A 26,075-nucleotide genomic window follows, 5' to 3' on the forward strand; every position below is an offset into this window, starting at 1 on the left:
CTATACTGGAATGGTCACTTCAACATGCCCACTTGGAAAGAACAGACATTACTACCATTTTAATCCAAGGTGGACACCTCCCCCAGCTGATTATTCGATACAATCTGCACCCGCTATTTATTGTGAGCAGGGAAGAGAACCCCTACTACGTTTTAGCCATGAGACCTTATCTATAGCGTATCTATAGCGGACGAGACTCCACCACCGAGTATCCGCACAGGTTTATAACGTTTCGGGCATGCCGCTTCTTCAGAAAGAGGAGAGAGGAAACGTCCGAAGAAGGCAAAAATATCGAAGAAAAGCACGTGTGTAGTTACATGGCTGAAGTGAATGGAATTGGAAAGAGATGGAGAAAGTAGTTTTAAAGGCAGATGAATGCGAAAATGGCCAGTGTGTGTGTGTGTGTGTGTGTGTGTGTGTGTGTTGTAAAATTGTGAAATTGTGAAATTTTCGCCAAGAACGGATTGTATTTTTAAACCATGTGTGGTTTTCTGGTATTATGTTTATTTTTTTCCTGAAGATGTATAAAGGAATTTTGATTTATTAAGCCTCTGAATGAATTCTTTATACTGAAATATATATTGAAGATATATATGTTCATTTAATATATACGTTTTTGCGTCGTAACTCCTTTTTTATTATTATATATATATATATATATACATACATACATATATATATATATATATATATATATATATATATATATATATATATATATATATATATATATATATATATATACACATATATATATATATACACACACTGAATCGTGGCAAGGTATGGAAGGTTTTCGGAGGACCGGAGAGATTATGTCTGGGTGGAGAATTATATACGAGGTATAGTACTATACAGAATACCGAAAGGATCTTCACCTCTTACATCACACCTTTCTTCCTACTTCAACGCCGAGGTGGTATAACGTCCTGGGAGAGAAATAATTTTGCGGCTGAGGATAGCTTTACATTGTAAATTATACACATATTATATTATACACATGTAAATCTTGAAACACGTGTACCACGGAATCCTTTGTAGTTTTGTTGTTAATTTTGGGATTTACAATTTATTCTTTCACCGCAACCACTAGCTGGAATACACAGGTGCTTACAATTGTCAAGTATTACCTATATATATATATATATATATATATATATATATATATATATATATATATATATATAGATAAATAGATAGATAGAGAGGTAGATAGATAGATAGATAGATAGATAGATAGATAGATAGATAGATAGATAGATAGATAGATAGATATATTCGAAGTCAAGAAGCCTATAAGCAACCACCTACTGGCAAATAACGACAAATAACAACTAGGCGTAACCGAGTTTATTGTACGAGTTAGTTTCTGAGAAGTCACCCGGCCAGTCACATCTGCTCCGAAAGCTGCACCATAACCAGTTGTATACTATCTCACTTGCGAAGGATTGATGAAAGATGAGTTAAAACGATTATTGTGATTAATAGAGAATCTCCTGAATTCTTGAATTCTATTTTATGTTTCTCTCATTTGTTATATAGTCAACGACTACGGAGGAATTCTTGAAGTAGATCCAGTGGCATTTATAGTGTGAATGATTCTTGATAGTGATAGACAGTGAACGTGCTTTAATCGGCATACGACCATGTGTATACGCACGCTTTAATCAACTTCCCATATATATCATTTGGAGGCCCAATGGCCCAGTGGTTAGGGCAGCGGACTTGTGGTCATAGGATCGCGGTTATAGGATCGTTGTTTCGATTCACAGACCGGGCGTTGTGAGTGTTTATTGAACGAAAACACCTAAAGCTCCACGAGGCTCCGGCAGGGGATGGTGGCGAACCTTGCTGTAGTCTTTCACCACAACTTTCTCTCACTCTTACTTCCTGTTTCTGTTGTGCCTGTAATTCAAAGGGTCAGCCTTGTCACACTTTGTGTCACGCTGAATATCCCCGAGAACTACGTTAAAGGTACGCGTGTCTGTAGAGTGCTCAGCCACTTGTACGTTAATTTCACGAGCAGGCTGTTCCGTTGATCGGATCAAGTGGAACCCTCGACGTCCTAAGCGACGGAGTGCCAACAACAAATATATATATCATATAATCAATCGCTTGGTGGTGCACATCATGTATGCAGTCATCAAAGGGTTATTTTAAAAAATCACATTAAACTTTGAAGCACTGTATATAATAATGTATTCTAATATGTCCCAAAAGTACTACGCTGAAGGTGAGAGGCGTATATAGGAACTAAACTTTCGTTATATTTTATGTTGTCTAACATTAGTTAAAAATTATAGGAAAACACTACGTTATATCTTTTATGATCACTTATTTCGTGATGTGATATGTATTTCGTTGAACAGAGTGTCACGTATGCTAAATTGAATACAATGACAATCACATTATTCAATGAAAATCTTTGCGTAATTTACGGATGTTTTGTAGAAACACACACACACACACACACACAATATATATATATATATATATATATATATATATATATATATATATATATATATATATATATATATATATATATATATATATATATATATATGTATATATATATATATATATATATATATATATATATATATATATATATATATATGTATATATATAATTATGTGTATTTCTTCTATCTTAATGAATAAAAATTCTTCTGATAGAATAAATGGGTTAATAGAAACCAATGTAGCAAAGAACACAAAATAACTGTGGTTAGCTCCTGTTTTTAAGGCAGGAACTCCTTGAAATTTTGGGTATTTGAGTATATTTAAGAATTATATACAGAGGAAGAGAGAGAGAGAGAGAGATAGAGAGAGATAGAGAGAGAAAGAGAGATAAAGAGAGAGAGATAGACACACACACACACACACACACACACACACACACACACACACACACGCAAGTGATTGGAAAAATAAAAGAAAAGTTCACTCAATACATTTATTAGAAGTTACATATTTTATTCAAAACAGTTTGATTCGGATTTCGTGCTACAAATGATGTATTACAAATCAAAAGTACACAAAATAGGAATCCTAATTTCTTTTGACACATACCGCACCCATACCGGGTTGACAGGTTAAAAAACAATAGGTAAAAAATAGAATCTTTTATTGTAATACCTGTCCCAATATACATAATAGCAAATATATAGGTCACTAAAATTTTTCCACTTAGCGCAAGGTTTCCTCCGGATTTAAAACCTCAACGGAAGAATGCATTTCCGTAATTTTCCTAGTTCCGTCTCGATATCTATAAATTTCATAATTTGTGTTAAAATATGTCTCAGGGAAATTCCGTTATGTGTATATATAATATATATATAAGCAAACTTAGGATAGCTGATATCAAGAAGAAAGCGCATCAGATCGAGAACTGAGTACAGTCAAGGACCCCTTGAAAAAGTTATATCATATCGCTAAAGTCTTCGTCTTCGTTCCCATTTCAACAAGCCTTACAATGAACATGACAAATGTAAGTTATAGCATCTTAATGGTATTATATATCATCATATATTTCATGTTTACACAGTAAATATTCATAAGTCAATACTAAATACATATACATATATATATATGTATATATATATATATATATATATATATATATATATATATATATATATATATATATATATATATATATATATATGTATGTATGTATGTATGTATATATTACATACATGCATACATGCATACATACATAGATACATCCGTTGAGTGTGTTTATGTACTTACATAGTCTGTGTTAGAAGCGTATCAAAATATGCACAAAGCTTCAACTATGATGTAGACAATGAAACCTTAAAAGCTTTTCTTGCAGACAAATATTCCTACTCGCAAACGAAAATAAGGAAACGAGATTTTCCTTCCCATTTCATTTGCAGCCACAGAATTCTTGTTTCTTTGTCAAGCAGATGGATAAATTTAAATTGTTGAAAACAATCAAACATTATTTCTGTTTAATCCTCATCACCCCCATTCAAAAATGCTGAGGTTGGTCAAGAGAGTAAATGTTTTTGTACCTTTACCCACATGCAGTGTGGATAAGCTTTGTTGAGTGTATATTTTTCTCATTGTATTAAACGATTTATCGTTTGAAATACTCTAATTTTATTGTAGGTACAATTTAATTCTTTAAAGACTCTTGTTTAGGAAACGAAAATTTTTAGTTCTTTGTTTTACGATTATTATACAGTAGGAGTTGAGACTGTGGAAATTTCACTTTACGTAACTGCTATTAAGTATATTTCGATGAAATCATCATGAAGTTCATGTCATTTTTCAGTACGCTGAATCTTTAGTTTGGGCCTTCGCTTTCATTCCATACTGAAGTTTGTTTAAAGCATAACTCTCTTCCTTCTTTCATTCAAGAAGAAATTTAAAGCTGCAGATGAAGCCTTAAATTTACAAATTAGAAGAATGAAAAATGTTATGTTTGCGTTTTCTCTTTTTGTGTATTGTTAATTGACTGAAAAAATATAGATTCTAATTAACAATATTTGTAAAACAGTTATACCGTCAGAATGAAAATAGTTAGCTATTGACATTATCAACGAAACAACCCAAAACAGCATTATCAAGAACTTCAAAACAAATATTTCAGGAAAAAACATTACGATTCCAAATATGTTATTTTCAGTATGATTGGAAATATATCTTCTGGTTAAACTGTTTTGGCACCGGCATGGTATCTCCCATCTCCCACCTCATAACTTATACATTAATAAGACATCTAATTTCCATAATGTATTGTATTCCTTAAGTACGATTCTATTTTTTTTAAGCGATAGTAGTTATTTCTGTTATGTATAATACAGTTGTGGTTAAGCTTAACTGTCGTATACATAACAGAAACACCTACTATCCACAGACAATTGTTTACTTACGAATTCACACATACGTCACTTGTCGCACCTACTTAATTATTCTTCCTTTTAGTTTCTCATATATTCTTTCTTTTTCGAGTAGAACTCCTCTATCGACTTGCACTTTCAGATCATTGATTTAAGTCATTAATCAACCAAATATGCATCACAGCTTTCTCTCTACTAAGAGTATTTGCCCCCACTGTTTAACAGTGAATGCAGTTTTAAGTAATAAATGTATGGGAAAATAACTACTTTGTATGATTTTGTTATTTATACCTTACTCCACAATTTTTTTTATATTAGATATTTATTATGTGATTTCTCAAAAAAGTGTACGTTATAATTTTTAAGGTTGTTTCAAATAAATTGAAAATAAGATACGCAACATGACTAAGATGTTTTCTATCTCACCTGTTTTTCTTTCAGGTTTTGGTCTTTCTTATCAGTAACATCCTGGTTGTATATTCGGCATCAATTCCATCCCAATGTAAAATACCAAACAACTTGCAAGTCCAGTACGAGAGTCTGTCCAGTGCAGCCATTGGCAATAAGTTTTTTCTACCAGCTGAAATGGCTCCAGCCGGAAGTAACCAGCCACCACAGATCAAAGGGAATAAAACTTGTCCAATATCTTCTGCATCTACTGATACCATCAATGAGCGATCAACCTGTCCTTGGTATCTGAACATTACCCATGATTCAACATTATTCCCTCCGTCACGTGCTGAAGTAGTGTGTCGTTGTAGTGACTGTGTAGACACGGATAGCAATCACCAGTGTGTGATGGTATATACTAAAATGACTGTCCTCAAACGTACAGGGGAATGTATTGATGGACTATATGTATATAAACCAAAAGTGATTGATGTAGCCACAGCTTGCGTATGCGCAAGGAAAGTCGATGTTATAACCGAAAAAAATAAGGACGAATACGAGTCGTAAATACGACTGACTACTAAAACGTTCTCTGCGTGTAACGCAAAAGTTATTCATGATATGAAAGCTTAAGTATACCACCATGTGGTTATTAAAATATTTATACACACAAAAACAAAAAACACATACTTTTTTATATGTATATCTATATGTACATATGTATGTATGGTATGCATCTGTATATAATATATATATATATATATACATATATTATAAATTATATTACATTTTATTATATTTAATATATATATATTATAAATTATATTACATTATTCATATTTAATATATATATATTATAAATTATATTACATTTTATCATATTTAATATATATATATACAGAGGGCGGATAGGGAGAGAGAAAGAAAGAAAGTGAGAGAGAAAGGGAGAGAGAGAGAGAAAGTACAGTCAAAGAAATACATTTTGCAAACAATTCTATATTTTATAAATTTTCAAGACGAGTATCTATTTATTGTTGTCATTAAGAAATTAAATTATTGAAAGGATTGTTAGCTAAATGATAATTTTTATGGCATATTCAAAATATCTAAGACTTCAAATAACTTATTTTTATTATGAGCGTTTTTATACACAAAGACACATAAATACTTAAACAAGCATTCATTTTCTCAATTAGAATTTATATGTTAATTAAATTACAATATATGTGGGGAAGACAGTATAATGGACTTCAACCCCTGGGGATAATAATGCTTGAATCCACTTTAACAACGGATTGTATTTAATAATGTTGGTTGCCTAAATAACAATATATACATGGGCACAAGTTTAGGAACTAGTCGATAAAATTGAGCCCAATACTTCGGCCCTTCAAGAATGAAAATCAATGTTGACCAGTGATAGTTGAATTCAGAATTTAAGAACAGTCATTAAATAGAGCAAGGAATTTTTTTCCGGTGTTTCGTCGTTCTATTAATCCACTGGTTTCTATTGCCTAAAAAATGTTTCTAAGTATTATATATAATTATCACATTCTACTTTTACACTATAGATTTAAAATAGTGCAGTTAGTGATAGAGTATTGTCTCATGAAATATCTTATAGGAATTACGGACACACACACACACACACACACCTTGAAATATCAGTTTTAATTTTATCTCTGGGAAAATGGTTTATCCTTCACATATAATTAAATTAAATACGTATTTTTATTCATTAATTACGTAATTTTATGAATAATGATGATTGTATTATTTTCGTTGAAACAGCTGTAGAAAAGAATTAAATTATAAATTTTGCATCATTACTATTCTGAATACATTAATATGCTGCTCTAAGTAGTCATTACTTATACTAACTTATTCCACTTGTAAATTTTGCATTGTAATGATATATTAGAGTTTAACGACTGGCTCATATTGAGTTCTTAAATATATTATGATGCTCAGATCTATAATTCAATACATGCATACGTACATACATACGTACACACACACACACACACACACACACACACACATACATACATACATACATACATAAGAAGAAGAGAAAAAACCCTTCGGTCAAGAATGACCATGGGATTGCAACTAGAAAGTTCATCCCCGAGGCACAAGTTCGAGCAAAGTTCATGGAAGACCTGCAAACGCCGATACAGCTTTGCACCAGTGACCTCACAATTCATTTCTACAGCTGAGTGAGCTGGAGCAACATGAAATAAAGTGTCTTGCTCAAGAACACAACGCTCAGCCGGGTCCCGCAATCAAACTCACTACCTCATGATTGCGAGTCCTACGTTCTAACTACTGAGCCAACCAATTCTTTGATATTTATTTCATATATTTTATTTGATATTTATTTTATATACAGAGTATCGAAATTTCGATATTGAAATTATTTAAATATATTTTGTATAATTTTTAAAAGATTGTTGGATATAACACGTCTATAATAGGTGAAAATGTAAGATACATATTAAACTGTATTATACATAAAATTTGCTTTATATTAAAGTCGTATTTTAATAAAAGTATTATGAACACAAAAACTATCTTTGTCATTTTTCATTTTATTTCTTTCTTTATTTGTATCATTTGGATAAGTATTCAGGTGTTAAATTTCTCATTCCGGGATTGCTATACCTTGAGTAGATAGAATTGATTACTTTGTAAATGACTGTCGTTCTGTGATATATCCTGAAGAGCATGGACTGTGATTTTAAAACAAGGACAATTTACACAGTCAAGTTGAGTGGTTGTTTATTGCACAAAACAATGGTAAGTTCTCTACGTCTAATCTAAGCAAAATTACCCTGTTAGGATATGCATACAGCGGCAAGTTTTAGCGAGAAATTTGTTTGTTTACGTCTCTGTAACTTAGCGGAATGGCAAAAGACGACACATAAAAATAGGGACCAGTCTTAATAAAGCAGGCACAGGGAGTTATCCATTGAACTAAATTTCCTCAATGTAGAGTCCAAATGATTGAAACAAGTAAAAGACAATAAATGATACCCATGACTGTCCAAGTCCATTTGGCATTTTAAAAAATAATTCATTAAGTGGTGCCCTTACCTTATGTGTATTCGGTAATAATTTACACTTGGTAATAATTTAAGAAGCATAGGAATGCTTGTAGCATTATCACGTTCGTCGGGGGCGGCATATTTTGTATTGCCATCACCCTTGATGGGTCGGGTCTGCATCCACTTTCGTCGATAACTTGACCTAGGTATTATACATTTTTCTTCTGTCAGTTTTAGTCTGTATTCACTTACTCACTTAAATATTTTATGTGTTCGACATATTACACTGAGACTCGGTCTTTATCAGAATTTCATTTAGGCAGTCGTTTGAAATTGTACAATACACGGTGCGTTTTGATTGTCAGTAGATGTGTGCAATCTTCCTCAAACTGAATTTGAAAGTACGCCCCTGTGAGGTCTAACTTCGAAAAAAATTTCCCTCCGTTTAGTTTAGCAAAACTTCTTCTGGGCCTGGAAGTGAGTAATTGTGTATGAGTAAGCATAGGCGCGGGAGTGGCTGTGTGGTAAGTAGCTTGCTTACCGACCACATGGTTCTGGGTTCAGTCCCACTGCGTGGCACCTTGGGTAAATGTCTTCTACTATAGCCTCGGGCCGACCAAAGCCTTGTGAGTGGAGTTGGTAGACGGAAACTGAAAGAAGCCCGTCGTATATATGTATATGTATATATATATGTGTGTGTGAGTGTGTGTGTATGTTTGTGTGTCTGTGTTTGTCCCCCCCCAACATCGCTTGACAACCGATGCTGGTGTGTTTACGTCCCGGTAATTTAGCAGTTCAGCAAAAGAGACCGATAGAATAAGTACTAGGCTTCCAAAGAATAAGTCCTGGGGTCGATTTGCTCGACTAAAGGCGGTGCTCCAGCATGACCGCAATCAAATGACTGAAACAAGTGAAAGAGTAAAAGAGTAGTCGTTTAACTCGGTTGAGAAGTCTGCGTACACTCTTAGCTTATTATTATTATTTTTACGTACAACGCCGGTGCTGCCCAGTCTGCATGGTCAATCTTTAAAATTATATTCTTATATTCAGGATTTCCAAACCTTTTTAGTTAGTTATTGACCTGATTTACCGCTGCAAACGGCGCGTTCCGTTTGAGCCTGAAAGTAGGTGTTGAATTTTCTTTGATAGCAAACCTTGATTTTGTTTTTGTGCAACACCCTAAACCTTCCAAAATAATAACAAGAAAAACTTTGGGGAAAGATTCTTTCATATTTTTTTTTTATTTCAGCTCCTCGAATTCGTTCGATCGTTTGACTGCTCCGTTTACGTTATTCCACAAAGCGTTTATGGGTGTATTCCATAAATTAAATTCCTCCATACATTCGGTGCCAAATAAATTAATGGATTTTTTAACACGTAAATATTTACTTTTTGAGTTCGACCTTTGAACATTATATTACAAACACGTTTGCCCGTGAAATATAATTTTCTTCCTGAAACACCATACGATATTTTGTTTGAACTACATAATTTTGGTTTACTCATTTTTCCCCATATTTTCTCGTTTACGATTGTAATATTACTTCCCGTATCTAACTGCATTCTGACACTAGTCTTTTTAATTCTCACATTCACGAAATGTCTGTTTGTTGTAGTCACAGCTTTTTCTGTTTGATAAACTATTTATTTTTCTTGTTTGTTACATTTCCTTATCGTTCTAGTTTTTCAGGGCTATTTTCTGTCCTGTAAACCCGCAGCGAAAACGCTTTGCGTTTTTATATGGACGATCTTTTTTCAAATGCATCAAACTACATGCTAAACCTGGGTCTACATCTCGATATTTTTTCTGTTTTTCCTGCAACACTTTGTCTTCCGACTTTTTTTTACTGGTCTTAAATTTCTTCCGTGTCATGCTTTAATTTTAATATCCTGTCACACTCCTCAGACAGTTTCTACAATGTCAAATCCTGGTTCATTTCTAGTTTTGATAGAAATTTCGTTCGGATTTCTGCATCCCTCCTATCTGACAATCCTTGTGCCAAAACCCAAACCAAACAATTGAAGGAATCTGGAGTAAGCAAATCTCGCCTAAATCTCTCACATTCCTTGTTACTCTGCTGTGTAAGTAGTGAGGTCTTCATCTTCTCTCTTTTTTATGTTTATACATTTCCATCTAGTATAAAACAGTGAACTCACTTCACTAAACATTTTGCACAAAATGTCAACTGCATCGATGAGGTTTATGTTGGACGGTTTGTTGGCAATATGAAGTTACTATACTACTCATGCTCTGCTGTCATTAGATTTCTTAAAACTAGACGCGTTTTTATATCGTCCGTCCAATCCTGGCATTCTCTCTCAAGAATTTATTGAAATCTTCGAAAGTAAGCCTTGAAGGTTACGTCTTCTTCGGGCTCGTATTTGAATGCGCTTATGGAATTTGCTACATGGTCAGCTGAAAATGCATTCTCCGATTTGGTTATCAACATCATTAGTTGCAACATTTGTTCTCGTTGTTCCTTAAGTTGTTGTTGTTGTTGTTTTTGCAACTCAACTATCCAGTCTAACAAGTCTTCTGTATTTTACGATTTTCGTAAGTTTGCACAAAACTTTTGCTTATTTTTGTCGAGGAATTTAATTCTCCACGTGAGTTAACTTAAACTCTTCGAGTGAATGTATTTTTTTTCAGAACGCGTAGATTTTTTGTTTCCTAGTCGCCACTGTTATGAAGCGGCCTTTTGCCACTGTTGTATCTATCTTTTGATGACAGTTTTCGCTCTGACTGATATTTCTATATTCCGAAGTCCTCAATAGAATGTTTCTATCTGGCACTGAACGACCTCCAGTCGTACAGTGTTATTATCCTCAAAAGGTTGGATCGTTATCACGTCCAGTCAGTATTACAGTATAATTACTATGTCAGCACAGACACGACTTTCAACTCAGTCTACACCTACTCTCGATGTTCTCCCTGTCGACCAGCCACTGGGCTATTTATAATGGCCTCTACTACCACTTTTTACAGGGATGGGTATACAGCTTCACTATACAAATATCTATATCTATATCTATATCTATATCTCTCTCTCTATATATATATATATATGTATGTATGTATGTATGTATGTTCTTTTATTTGTTTATTTGTTTCAGCTATTTGTCTGCGACCATGCTGGAGCACCGTCTTTAGTCAAACAAATCGACCCAACGTCTTATTCATTGTAAGCCTAGTACTTATTCCATCTGTCTATTTTGCCGAAACGTTATGTTTGGGGGACGTAAACACACCAACATCACCTGTCAAGCGATAGTTGCGCGGACAACCATAGATACACAAACATATATATATATATATATATACATATATATATATATTCATATATATATATATATATATATATATATATATATATATATATATATATATATATATATATATATATATATATATATATACGCCGGGCTTCTTTCAGTTTGCATCTACCAAATAAACTCACAAGGCTTTGGTCGGCCCGAGGTTATAGTAGAAGTCACTTGCCCAATATGCCACGTATTGAAACTGAACCTGGAGCAATGTGGTTGGAAGCAAGTTTCTTACTACACAGCCACGCATATATATATATGTGTGTGTGTGTGTATGTGTGTGTGTGTGTGTGTGTGTGTGTGTGTGTGGAATATCTTGTACTAAACTTTAGCATCGAAAGTTACACAAACAGCAAAGTACCAAAAATTCCAACATTCCCATCAAGATACAGGAGCAGATACTGCAGCGGCTTGTGTTTGAAGAGCTAACAGCTCTTCCATATTCTCCCAAAATTCCTGAGAGGCCTACAGGTGGTGGATGTAGGGTTACTCAAAGGAAACTGGATCTCTTCTTGCCAAGAGTTCCGAATGATCCTACCTTGCAGCAAGAAACGGTGATGACGGCAGCAACATCAAGCGCCGCGATTCGTCAAATGCAGCCTATCATATTCGTCCACTCTCTCTGTTTATGCAATTTCTGATGAAGTGAATTGGAATGAAAGACTGCATTTGAAACCGGTACTAAAAAACTGCGTTTGAAACCGGTACTAAAACGTTCTTAATGATAAAATTGTTTAGCATTTAGCATTTTCTACCTTGCCTTATTTTCCTTATACATATATGTGTGTGTGTGTGTGTGTGTGTGTGTGTGTGTGTGTGTGTAATTAATTAATGTTGGATAAAACGATTTAATGATTGTATCAAATGGCCAGCGTGTTAACACCATTTAGGAAAATATTTATACTGATATATAATTATATAGATATAATTATAGCAGAAAAGGTGTGGATAGGCATACCAACATACTGGAAATAGTTAATAGCTCTACAAACCACATATTATTTAACTACGTTAGCACAGGTTGAAAGCGGGCTAGTGAATCAATCAGAAATCGATCTATGAGTAACCCTTTAAAAAATTTGATTGATTCACTAACCCGCTTTCAACCTGTGCTAACGGAGTAAAATAATATGTGGTTTATAGAAGTATTAGTATCTACTTCCAGTATGTTGGTGTGCTATCCACACCCTTTTTTGCTGTAATTGTATCTATGTAATTATATATCAGTGTATATGTGTGTGTGTGTCTGTGTGTGTCTGTTTCTGTGTCTATGTCTCTATGTATATATAGCTCAAAAATCTCTATAACTACTGTTTTCCTTTAGCTACTTTGCTAAATTAGCTAGTTTGCTTGTTGCATGATTTGTGACGGCATGTCACTTATTTTCTATACATTGTCAACTGGAGTGAACTACTGCTATGTCAAGCAGACGAGTATCCATCTCCGACGATGACCATAAAGAGGTCGACATCTTACGGTCTGGTGGTATCAGAGCTAACATAGTAGAGGGTTCTCTACCCGTTTGCAATATATATCGAGTGTAGATTGCATTGAATAACTAACTGGGGGAGGCATCCTCTGAGCTCAAAATTGCAGTTTCGTCGATTTCTAGGGGACACCTGTGTTTAGCTTGCGTTTAACAAAACTTCGCAGTATAAATACTGCTTTCATCTCTTATAGGGTTTTCTCACCTAGCTAGTTTGCTTGTTGCAAGTTCAGTGATTGTATGTCACTTATTTTCTATACACTGCGAGCTGGAGGGAACATCAGCTATACATAGCACACGAATATCCCTAATTGTGAATGACCATAAAGAAGTCGAAACCCTACGGTGTAGTGGTCTCGTGTCAGAAGCTGTGTACTGTAGTTTCATGCTATCATCCACATCATATTTCTCGCAGCTTCACTGTCTGTCTGTCTCTCAGTCTTTCCCTCTCTCTCTCTCACTCTTTCTGTCTCCTCTCCTCTCTCTGCCTCTCTATCTTTCACTTTTCTTACGCCTATAATGGATTTTCAAACCAAACTTTTACTCTGCGACGGGAAATAACTCTTCGATTGTTGATCATGAAATACTGCCTCAGCAATTTCATCTAATAAGAATAACAGTGTTTCTACTTTCTATGTAAAAACAATATATTCTTTATTTTCCGAAGATTTTCCTCAGGATTTCCGTAGTCGCCACTTTCTGACAGTTTTCAGTTGAAATCCATAACTTACTGATCCTCTGATGAGGGTAGAGATTAACGTTGTACACACACACACAGACACGCACACACGCGTGCACTCTCTCATTCAAACATATGTGGTGCATGTTTGTGCATGAATAAAAGTTTGAAGGTTTCAACATGAGTACCGCTGCAAAAACAGATATGCGCTTTGAGCGGATTTCCTTTCTTTTAATCACTGTCGTGAGAAACACACATGGGTAAGTTGTGTAACTTCGACTTTATATTGCAATCTATAACATAAATTCATGTTTATCCATTCAGCAATTCAATACGTGCATGCAATATTGGAATGAGAAAAGTTAAAAGCAGAACAAACAATAACACTTGAGCATTCAGTAAAGATTTTTATGTATCTTAAAATGTAAAATTTCCTATAAATGTAATGAAATATGATACACAGAATTGTTTCTCATGATACTGTGGTTAAGTATTAAGCCTTCTGGAAACCTCTGCACGTATAACACAAATATATAGTATCACAATTGCCAGTACAGTATTCAAAATTCTCCAAACATATAAATTATTGTTACAAAATGTATAAATATATATAAGATATACAAAAACATATTTAGCAAATAACAATTTGGGGTAGGGTAGATTTTAAAGTAAAGATATAAAAAATATATGAATTTTATGTACATGTGTATATGAATATACAGTCCTTACATACATACATACATACATATATATATATATACATACATACACACACACACACACACACACACTCACACAAACAGAGAGACAGACAGATAGACAGACAGACACACACACACACACACACACACACACACATACATAATCTTTATATCATATTTTACTTCTTTCAGTTACTTGACTGCCACCATGGCGGGGTACACATTTGAAGTCAGACAAGTCGGCCTCATTATTGTTTTTGCAACAGTGATACTTGTTCTATCAGTTTCTTTGCGGAACCGCTATGTTGCAGGGATGTAAACGAACCTACACAGGTGGTCGAGCGTTGAGATAGAGCAAATACACACATGCGTAGATATAAACATTTCTTATATATAAGCGCAGCGTGGCTGTGTGGTAACAAGCTTTTATCTAACCACATAGTCCCGGGTCAGTCACACTGCGTGGCACCTTTCGAAAGTATAGCCACGGGCCGAACAAAGCGTTGTGAGTGGATTTGGTAGACGGAAACTGAAAGAAGCCCTTCGTATATAAATGAGTGTGTATGCATAATCTATATGTATGTACGTATGTATATGCGTATACACACACACATACATGTATACACAGTCTCCGATGGGTAAATTTTCTCCATTCTATATTTCTAATTTTGCGCAAGGGCATAGTTTGTTTCTGATTCTGTCGAGTATAGTAGGGTCAGTTGGGGACCATCTGTGAGAAAAACAGCGTTATGGCGCAATTCGCTTTGCCAGTAATTTCGAAACGACATGCTGTACAGCTCCAATGGGAACATTTCAGAGTGTCTGGCTGTCAGTCTGAGGACAGTGCAATCTGAGGCCGTGTACCGAGAGTGATAAAGATCAAACGTCCAGTCAACATCATGGTATTTGAAGTGATCACCGGTGATGGCGACGTTATGCCTCCATTCACCTTCCCACACAGCCTCACACTCAAGTGTCTGGAGGAGGTAGTTCTGCTCTGGGTCAAGAGGGTGGCTGCTGAAAGACCCTTTATCAGACAGCAGGACTCTGCACCATACCACACAAGCAAGAGAACCCAATCATGGCTGTCAGACAATTTCTGCGACCACATCACCCCTAACATCTGGCCAACTAACTCTCCAGACTGCAACCCGCCTTTGATTATTACGTGTGGGGTACAGTTGAGCGAAAGACCAACTAAACTCCTTGTAACACCAAAGATGAACTGAAGGCAAGGATTATGGCAGCATTCACCAACTTAAACAAGGAGACCGTCCAGAATAGTTGCAGTAGATTCCGAAGTCGTCTGGAGGCGGTGGTTGAAGCCAATGGCGATTTTATTGAATAAATCTACTCTTTAGTATTTCAACATATTTTTATGTAATTTTAGTAAATATATCTGTTAAAATGAGATGTCAGTGTTATTTTCATTTTTGCCAAATTTAGACAACAATTTATTCATTGCACCCTGTACACACACACACACACACACACACACACACACACACACACACACACACACACACACACACACACACACACACACACACACACACACACACACACACATGTACGTACATATAGGTATGCTTATAAAATTTCACATACAATAACACAGAAGCTTTTATAGATGCATGTATGGCATATTGAACGATAGATAAATTGATACTTGTTCGATATACAGTAATAGTAAGAACTAAGAGGGGACTCGATAACATTGTATTATACATATCTACTATAGAGGATTACATTATTAGATATATTTAATATTAAGTGCTTTGAGTTTTCTTCAGATTCTTTCATAGCGTTCCTATATACTTAAGCATACATACATACACACATAAACTGAATAATGATATATACACATAAATAAATAAATAAACTGAATAACGACATACATGCATGCATACATACATACATTGTGTTGGCACTCAGTCGCTTGCGACGTCGAGGGTTCCAGTTGATCCGATCAACGGAACAGCCTGCTCGTGAAATTAACGTGCAAGTGGCTGAGCACTCTACAGACAGGTGTACCCTTAACGTAGTTCTCAGAGATATTCAGCATGACACAGTGTGACAAGGCTGGCCCTTTGAAACACAGGTACAACAGAAACAGGAAAAAAGAGTGAGAGAAAGTTGTGGTGGAAGAGTACAGCAGGGTTCGCCACCATCCCCTGCCGGAGCCTCGTGGTGCATTAGGTGTTTTCGCTCAATAAACACTCACAACGCCTGGTCTGGGAATCGAAACCGCGATCCTATGACTGCAAGTCCGCTGCCCTAACCACTAGGCGATTGCGCCTCCACTACATACATACATACATACATACATACATACATACATACATATATTTAAATAGTCTAGCGGCATTGCTCGCAATAGAATTTGAAAATGGACTGCTTTTACGACTCATATTGTAGCATATTTCTTTCATTAACGACATCAACCTTCCGTACACACGCACAGGCTGTGGCTACTTGAATCACACTGGGTCTGTACACATACAAGCCACCAACACATTGACCTGTGCGCTTCAGGACAGTCATTGACGTAAATACCATTACACATTGGTTGTCGTTGCTGCCCAGACATTTTCTACAGCGACACACTACTTCAGTAAGTGATGGCGGGAAAATTGTTGAATCATGAGTAACGTTAAAGTACCAAGGACAGGTTGAGCGTTCATGGATGATATTACTATATCCAGAAGATGTTGGGCAGCTTTTATCACTATTAGTCAGTGCCGATTGGTTACGTTCAGTTGGAGCCATTTCAACTGACAGAAAAACGTTATTGCCGATCGATGTGCTGGTTAGTCTCTGATATTCGACGTTCAGGTCAGTTGGTATATCACATTGGTTATGCGCTGGTGCCGGTGTTGCGACTAAGATGTAGTTGAAGATAATTGCAAATTCGATGAGAACCTGTTTAATGGAAAATATACACACAGATACATGAACAATATCAAAAGTAAGGGTCAAGGATAGCAGCAGCAACAGAAAAGGAATCGTAAATGAGGGGAAGGTCAAAGTACTGCTGAGAGCAAGAATATATAGGGCACTGGTAAACACAGTGTAGTAGGCGAGTCCATATACACACACGCATAAGCACACATGTGAAACATATAGATACGCGTTTGCAAACACACACACTTACACCCACAAACACACACACAAATACTCACACACACACACACACACACACACACACACACACACACACACACACACACACACAACGCATGTGCAGATAAGGATACACATCATAGAAGGACAGAAAGGACTAAGCGGAGCAGGAAGATACACGTGGATAGAAAGGGTCGTTGAAGAGGTGACAGATATGCGACGAATGATTTTCGGACATTGGACATAAGATTAAAAAAATAATAAATTTAAAAAATAGTAATAAACGAGTGAAGATACGAGGACGTGCTGGAAATGTCTTGTCTTTAACGGTGTTACGGGAGGCTTGGCTGAAGATCCAATCTTCCGAGTTCTCCTATAGGGCTTAGAAAAACTGAAGGACCGCTGCGAAAAGTGTGTGAATTTAAGAAGTGTATATGTTGAATAAAATCATCATTAACTGATCCTCCTGTATCTTTTACCCAAAGCCAGGAACTTTTCAACACCTACTCACACACACACAGACACACAGACACACACACACACATACACACAGACACACAACACACATATATATTTGTACATAGTAATATATGCATGTGTGTTCATATATATATATACATATATATATATATATACCTACATTCAAACGTACATATATATATATATATATATATATATATATATATATATATATATATATATATATATATATATATATATATATATATAGGCGCGGGAGTGGCTGTGTGGTAAGTAACTTGCTTACCAACCACATGGTTCTGGGTTCAGTCCCATTGCGTGGCACCTTGGGCCGACCAAAGCCTTGTGAGTGGATTTGGTAGACGGAAACTGAAAGAAGCCCGTCGTATATATATATATATGTCTGTGTATGTGTGTCTGTGATTGTCCCTCCAACATCGCTTGACAACCGATTGTGGTGTGTTTACGTCCCCGTAACTTAGCGGTTCGGCAAAAGAGACCGATAGAATAAGTACTAGGCTTCCAAAGAATAAGTCCTGGGGTCGATTTGCTCGACTAAAGGCGGTGCTCCAGCATGGCCACAGTCAAATGACTGAAACAAGTAAAAGAGTAAAAGAGAGTAAAGAGTATATATATATATATATATATATATATATATATATATATATATATATATATATATATATATATATATATATATATTCTCATAAGGATGTATATAATCAAGATAGAAATGCGGTGTCATAAAAATATATTAGATAATGTCATTGCAGAATGTTTACTTACTTTCACTAACACCATTATGCTGCTTACACAAATCGAAATGGTAAATTGGACGTTAATAGGTTATTTTTTAAAAACTGAAATCTATACGTTAGATCAGTTTTCGTTGTTAGATACCTTGTTAGTAATATTAACTCCTGCGGGTTGGCTTCTATATAAATAAATAAGTAACTAAATAAATATACATATATATACACATACATATATATATATATATATATATATATATATATATATATATATATATATATATATATATATATAATATTAGACACAGCTACAAGTATTCCACTATGAATTAGCATGATGGGAATTTATGAAAAGAAAGCAGAAGTGACTTGTAAAATCACAGAGTATTTTATATCCGGTAAGGAAGTTCGTCTGACGAAATCGTTAAGCAACAAACAGACATTATTTTTTGACCTATATAACTAATATCCAGTGCATTAGAGGAAATAATTGAAGTTATTATTATATAACCTCCACTGGGATATTATTTGCTTTTTATTCTGTATCGTATGATTATGGAAGCATTAAGACACTTCCCAAAGATGCATAAATATCAAAAATTAGAATGACTTCTGTACTTTTTACTATTTTTAAAATACTTCTTTTCTTATTTATTTATTTATTTATTTATCTTTGGCCTCTGTATTTGTGTACCTTAGATTCATAGAGTAGCACAAACTGCATCTCGTAGAGAACCTTTTTTAGCACTACCCATACAATTCATATCTAGAACGTGCTTTGGAAGTAATTTCAAATAATAGTATTTTATATATATTGCAAATTAGGCGATATGCAATACAACATACAGCGTAACATGCGGTATAACGTGTAATAAGTATCTCTTTTGGACGCAGGAAATGCGACAAAAATTTTAAATAGCTTATAAGAGTTTTCTACACTGTTAAATTATTTCTGAATAAAATGTTTCTAACTTTAGAGCTAAAGCCTAAAACTTGAACGCAATTTAGGAAGTATTTATTTTATGAAAGAAAACTAAATCGTCCAAAATTAGACGAGATATGCTATTTCTTGATCAGTAATTAGAAGATGTGCATCGCCAGGTGACAGACATACTAACTGAAATATAGTTAATCTGAAGGACGATAACAAATTCGTGTCTTTAAGTGTTCAATCCAGCGACCTGTGTTTTCTGTTGAAGTAGTAAATAGAGTAGAAGACTCTTGGAAAGCAAAGGAGATGATGCAGAGATCTTGAGCCCATTAACTTACTTCATAAGATGGTAAAGTTTGCTGTCATTTACATGAGCAGCAGTCTGAACAGCACGAGCATGATCCTCTCACCAAGTGTTCTAATCTTCCTGCGAGATCGCTGCAGCAGTGATTTTACACTGCTATACAGGGAAAGTGCTTGATTTCTCTGCACTGCTGAAAGTCTTCTGTGCGGCAATATATTGTGGGTATGGTGCTTCACAACCAATAGTCGCTGAACTTCAGCATCATTTTTATTAAACCAGTCTCTGGCAGTAGTATATCCCAATGTTTCAGCAGCACATTGATGAACCTGGTCTCGGAAATCCTCCCCTACTGTTGTATTGTCAATGCTGGACAAGCGAGTCTGAAGCTCTTTTCACAACACAGCATCATATCTCATGTGGACATTCAGACGCCGAGGAATACCAACTGGCCCTCTTCTTTCTTTCACTCTAATCATCATCCGGAATTTTGCTCGCACCAGACTATAGTCTGTCCAGCATTCCGATCCATGAAATGACTTAACATTACAAATGTCATAGAGGTCACGCCTGCGGATGGTTACATACTCCAGCAAATGCCTAAGTTTAGACCCTGCATGCATCCACGTTGTTGTGTGATCACCTTTGTGCATAAAATGAGTGCTTGCAATGTAAAGTCCATATTCATCGCAAAACTCCAGCAGCATGAGACCATTGCTATTCATTTTCCCTACACCAAAACGTCCTAGAGAGTTCAACGTTTGCCAGTCTGTTCCAACCCTGGCATTGAAATTCTCCAGTAAAATGACTTTATGACTTTATCAGAATTGGGGCTTTTCCTAAGTATGGCTCTCAGTTGTACATACATATATACATACATGCATACATACAGACATACATACATACATACATACAGACAGACATACATACATACATAGGCTGGTACTACTTAGTATCCGCTATCACTTGTGATGTCTATAAATTTGCTTTTACGCTGTTAAATTGCTAATAAACCACCAATATCATTCCTAGTTTTCACTTTTACCCATTTTAAAATCAGCGTATGAGTTGAACGGTTTTCTTATAAGGTGACAAGGTGAGTTGAATTTAACCCTAGGCACGGTAAGAGTCACCGACGAAAATTAAGATGATCTGCATCAAAATTCGAAATTATCGGTGATATGGCTGTGTCCGCTGGGGAGCTTGTCTCCTCTTGTCACTCATTAAGATATTGCTTCTGTGGCTATTGAGTTATTTTGACTCTTATTTGTAGCAACGCTGCTACTACTTGGCATGCTTGTCCCTTTAGTGACCCCTATAAATTTGCCTTTAGGCTGTTGAATTGCTAATAAGCCACCCATATAATTTGTACATATATATATATGTGTGTGTGTGTGTGTGCTTATAAGAGTGATAGTATGAGAAAGGAAAGGGAGAGATGGATTGATACATATTTGCATGCACACGCGCACACACACGTACATCTTTATTCTTAATTTAGTATTTATGTGTACACACACACACACACACACACACACACACTCACATACACACACGCACACACGCACATTATAACTGTCGAATATAGCTTCATATGACTTAAAGTTTTACTCGGTGTGACAGCAGACCCATCACATTAGAAATCGAAAGAAGAGTAATGCATTTGAGACAGACTCAAGATGGTTTCTAGATGTTGAATCCTTATTTGTAAGCTCAGGTCACGTGGTGTTGATTGTATAGAAGTAACAACCAATCTTTTCTTCATTCTTAGGCACACATGATCACACAGGATTTTGGCAAGGCGCTGTTACCACATCAGCGGGAAATTACAATGTTGTTTATGCTTCGACATTAGACCATTGGATTAGGTGCAACTCATGGTAAGTTGAGGATCTATCGCTGCTTAGTTGCTCAGTGGTGTTTTAATACGTTAGTAGTAGCAGTCGTTATGTGAAAGCAAGCAAATTTGATAGTGTTAGGTTAAAATTGAGGTTAAATGACCAACGTGGGTGGTGCTGTAGTATATACGGGTGGCAGGGATTAAATACCCTCCTATTTTTAAAAGGGGCAGCCAGATTTTGGCTGGTGTATCTAAATTGTCAGTTCAAGACGTTTGAAGTTTAATAACAAGGCTTTCTTTTGGTGGCAAAAATAAAATAATTCATTCTTCCAATAGTGTATCGGGGATACAAAGTAGGCAATTGCAAATTCCTGGTAAGCGTGGGCATGTCAATGATACTACGCTTGATGCAGGAGAAGTCATTCTGATGGTCACGTGACTTCAGAACTCACGGAAATGGCTAAATGAATTTTCTATATCCCTTCACTTGAACCAATCATAGTGTACCTATAGCTAGCTTTAAAAATCATTGGTTGTTGTAATCGAGAAAATTTGTAATGCCAACGGAACTCGAATTTGCTCCAAACCCATTACACATCTTCCAATTTCGGATGACATCGCAGAGCATAAAATTAAACAAACAAAGGAATGAAGATGATGGTATTAAGTTTACTAATCATGTACTCTCGTTTCGATAATTCGCAGAATACGTAAATCTATTGATGTGCTGGGTTATACAAATATAAAATTACGTAAATTCATACAACATTTAATGTAAGCTTCACCCATCCTCTTTTCAGTCTGGTAATTAAATAAAAGTACTTCAATATTGTATGGATTAGCACAATTTTCCATTTGTGTAACCCGGCATGTTAATTGATATAACAATTCCACTAATTGTGGAAGCGACCGTAATTAATTAATAAATGTAATGTCGACATCTTGAAAAAGAATAATAAATTTGTCCTGTACAAAAGTATAGAGTAACGCATCATATTAATGTGAAATATTGCTTTTATTACAACATATGTATGTATGTGTGTATGTGTGTGTGTGTGTGTGTGTGTGTGTGTGTGTGTGTGTGTGTGTGTGTGTGTGTGTGTGTGTGCATATTAATGCTTGCTTTTATGTTCAGCTTCAGTTACTAATACCCACTTTCGTGTCTTTAACGATAAGATTGGGAACGTCGTATATCGGCGGATATATATATATATATATATATATATATATATATATATGAAAGAAGGTTTGAAAATGCACTTATTTTTTTAAAATATTTATTTACTTAACCGGTTTCACTTTTTTAGAAAAAAGATTATCAAAACTCTTTGAGAATAATAAAAAATGTTAAAAAACAGTTCGAGTGTTAAAATGCATATATACATTCTTTGATAATAAAATATATTTAAAGTATAAAGCTTTGTATGAACTTTGTATTGTTACATACTGATTATCACATATTCTCTGATATTAAAATGAAAATGTTAAAAACAGTGTATGAAAATACACATATGGAAAAATACATATACATATTCTTATACATATTCTTTGACAATCGCATAAAGTTGAGGAGGAACTGACCTGGCTTTTTTCTCTTGTGTATATTGAGGGAATTTTTTACTGTCTTAAGAGACAGTATGACTGGCTAGCTGGGGTGGGAGGGAAGAAGAGTTAAAAAGGATTTTTTAATTTTATTTTTGGTTGGTCTGTGACAGTCTGTCATGATTCACTGGTTTTTGGGACTGGTTTTGTGCACATCTCTATGTGTGTGTGTGTATATATGTGTGTTTGTGTCCGTGTGTGTGTGTGTGTGTGTGTGTGTGTGTGCCGTTTTTATTGGTCCCAGAGTTTATTGTGGAATGTGTATATGAGTGTGTGTGTGTGTGTGTGTGTGTGTAAGCAAACGTATGTGTGTGATGGTTCATATGTATGTGTATGTCTATGTCTGTATGTGTGCGTGTATGGCATGTGTATATGAGTATGTGTGTGTTTTATCTATGGTAGGATGGTGTGTATGTGTATGGACGTTTGTGTGAGTGTGTATGTGTGTGATTAATATTTGTTAGGGTGTTGTGTGTGCGCATGTGTGTGTATGTGTATATGTGTTTGTTCGTGCGTGTGCGTGAGTGCGTTTGTGAGTGCGTGTGTATGTGTGTTTGTGTGTTTTTTTGTGTCGGTGGGGATGTTAGGTGTGTGTACGTGAGAGTGTGCGTATATCTATTTTTCTGAGTATGTATGTGTTGTTTTAATCGTCCTTGTGGTGTGTGTGTGAGAGAGAGAGCAACCGTATGTATGTGTGAGGGTGTGTACATATGTGTGCGTCTGTGTGTGTATGTATGTGTGCATCTGTGTGTGTGCGTGGGAGTGTTTTTTGTGAGTGTGGGAGTGTGTGTGTACGTGAGTGTGTGTGTGTGTCTCTCTCTGTCTGAGTGAGTGTGTTGTTTTAAATACCCTTGTGGTGTGTGTGTGTGTGTAAGCAACCGTATGTGTGTCTGATGGTTCATACGTATGTGTATGTCTGTATGTGTACGTATGTCTATTTGTGTTGTGTGTTGGTGGAGGTGTTATGTGTGTGTACATGAGTTTGTGTGTGTCTCTAAGTATATTTGTGTTTGAATTGTCATTGTGTGGACGTTTGTGTGGACGTTTGTGTGAGTGCGTCTATGTGGCTTGTATTTGTCGGGGAGGTGTGTCATTGTGTGTGCATGTGTGCTTGTGAGTGGAAGAATAAAAAATTTTGAATGGTACAACAATGCACTATAATACAAACAATGGGCTATATACCTGTTATAATTTAGTCATCCATAGTCTGATGATATTTCGGAATATAATTCCTTCTTCAGATATTCTTTCATAGAGCATTGTTGTACCATTCAAAACTTTTTATTCTTTACAAACAATGCACAATGCTTCAAACGAACTACAAACTCTCCTATATATATATATATATATATATATATATATATATATATATATATGTGTGTGTGTGTGTGTGTGTGTGTGTGTGTGTGTGTGTGTGTATGTATGTATGTATGTATGTATAAGAGGGACAGAGACAGACATACATACAGGGAGATACATACATGCATAGATACATACAAAAATATATATATACACCCACATACGATGTACATTCAAAAACTATCCGACTTCATTATTTCCCGCCAAAACTTATGCCATGCAGGTAAAACCCTCAGGGGTGGAGGTTACGCTCCTACTTGCGTGAGCGTGAAAATTTTCGTGCCGGTAAGACGTGTCCATTTTGGTTTTTTACGCCTGGAGCACAGATGTGTAATGCCCGCTCGTCAGATTTTCGTTTTCACCTTAGATGACCGAATGCATCGAGCAGAGACCATAATCCCATGTGTTATCGTCTGGCAGCGAGCTGGCAGAAACGTTAGCACGCCGGGCGAAAGGCTTAGCAGTATTTCGTCTGCCGTTACGTTCTGAGTTCAAATTCCGCCGAGGTCGACTTTGCCTTTCATCCTTTCGGAGTCGATAAATTAAGTACCAGTTACGCACTGGGGTCAATGTAATCGACCTAATCCCTTTGTCTGTCCTTGTTTGTCCACTCTATGTTTAGCCCCTTGTGGGCAATAAAGAAATAAGATGATGGTCTTTATAAGTTTGAGTCGTGGTTTGCTGCTTATGCTCTCAGCCTCAGGGTGAACTTCGCTGAAACTCTCAACAGGCACATATCTTCCGTTAAAATGGAATGCTGTGATTCTGCGCTTATTTCCACTACGTGAGCAATTTCATGGGTTGTTACGCGATAGTCTTCCATGACTATTCGCCGAACCTCCTCAATCTGCTATTCGTTTCGGTTTGTGGATGGCCTGGCTGAATGTGTCTCGCTCCCCAATGAGATGCGGCCATGCTTGAAGGGTTTGTATCACTCCTTGATCGCAGTTTTACCTATGGTTTCATCGTCAAAGGCATGCTCAATCTTCTGGACATTTTAAACTTGAGTATTACCAAGCGTTGGCAAAACTTGACACTTTCAGTTAAAGCGAAAATCTGGCAAGCGCCAACTACACATCTATACTCTAGGCATAACAGCAAGGAACTAACGCAGCCTACCGGCGCGAAGATGTTCGCGCGTGCACAGGTATGGTGGCGTCACATCTCACCCTAAGGATTTTGTCTAT

General features: G+C 35.9%; 3 protein-coding genes across 4 annotated transcripts in view; 1 reads left to right on the plus strand and 2 right to left on the minus strand.

Moving 5' to 3' along the window:
- Positions 1-26,075, minus strand: part of LOC106868531 (interleukin 17-like protein) — a 63,911-nt gene that overhangs the window by 29,003 nt on the left and 8,833 nt on the right. The window contains exon 1 of one of the 2 annotated variants that reach the window (XR_016241227.1): positions 5,300-5,429. The exons of the other annotated variant lie outside the window; for it this stretch is intronic. The gene's annotated coding sequence lies outside the window, so the exon portion shown is untranslated. Of the gene's footprint in view, positions 1-5,299; positions 5,430-26,075 lie in introns of those variants that run through there. 2 annotated transcript variants of the gene reach the window in all.
- On the plus strand, positions 3,382-7,744 carry LOC149137513 (interleukin 17-like protein). The gene is made up of 2 exons (XM_089349742.1): positions 3,382-3,492; positions 5,315-7,744. Exons 1-2 carry the CDS (start codon positions 3,478-3,480, stop codon positions 5,828-5,830), a joined length of 531 nt encoding a protein of 176 aa, XP_089205868.1. The 5' UTR covers positions 3,382-3,477; the 3' UTR covers positions 5,831-7,744.
- LOC149137514 (interleukin 17-like protein) lies at positions 14,194-19,047 on the minus strand. Its single transcript, XM_089349739.1, has 2 exons — positions 18,890-19,047; positions 14,194-17,422 (listed from the first exon to the last, which is right to left on the minus strand). The coding sequence occupies exons 1-2, from the start codon at positions 18,902-18,904 to the stop codon at positions 16,901-16,903; spliced, it is 537 nt and encodes a 178-aa protein (XP_089205865.1). The 5' UTR covers positions 18,905-19,047; the 3' UTR covers positions 14,194-16,900.

The sequence above is a fragment of the Octopus bimaculoides genome, chromosome 1 (assembly GCF_046866305.1).
Source record: "Octopus bimaculoides isolate indiv1 chromosome 1, ASM4686630v1, whole genome shotgun sequence".
Classification (NCBI taxonomy): Eukaryota; Metazoa; Mollusca; class Cephalopoda; order Octopoda; family Octopodidae; genus Octopus; species Octopus bimaculoides.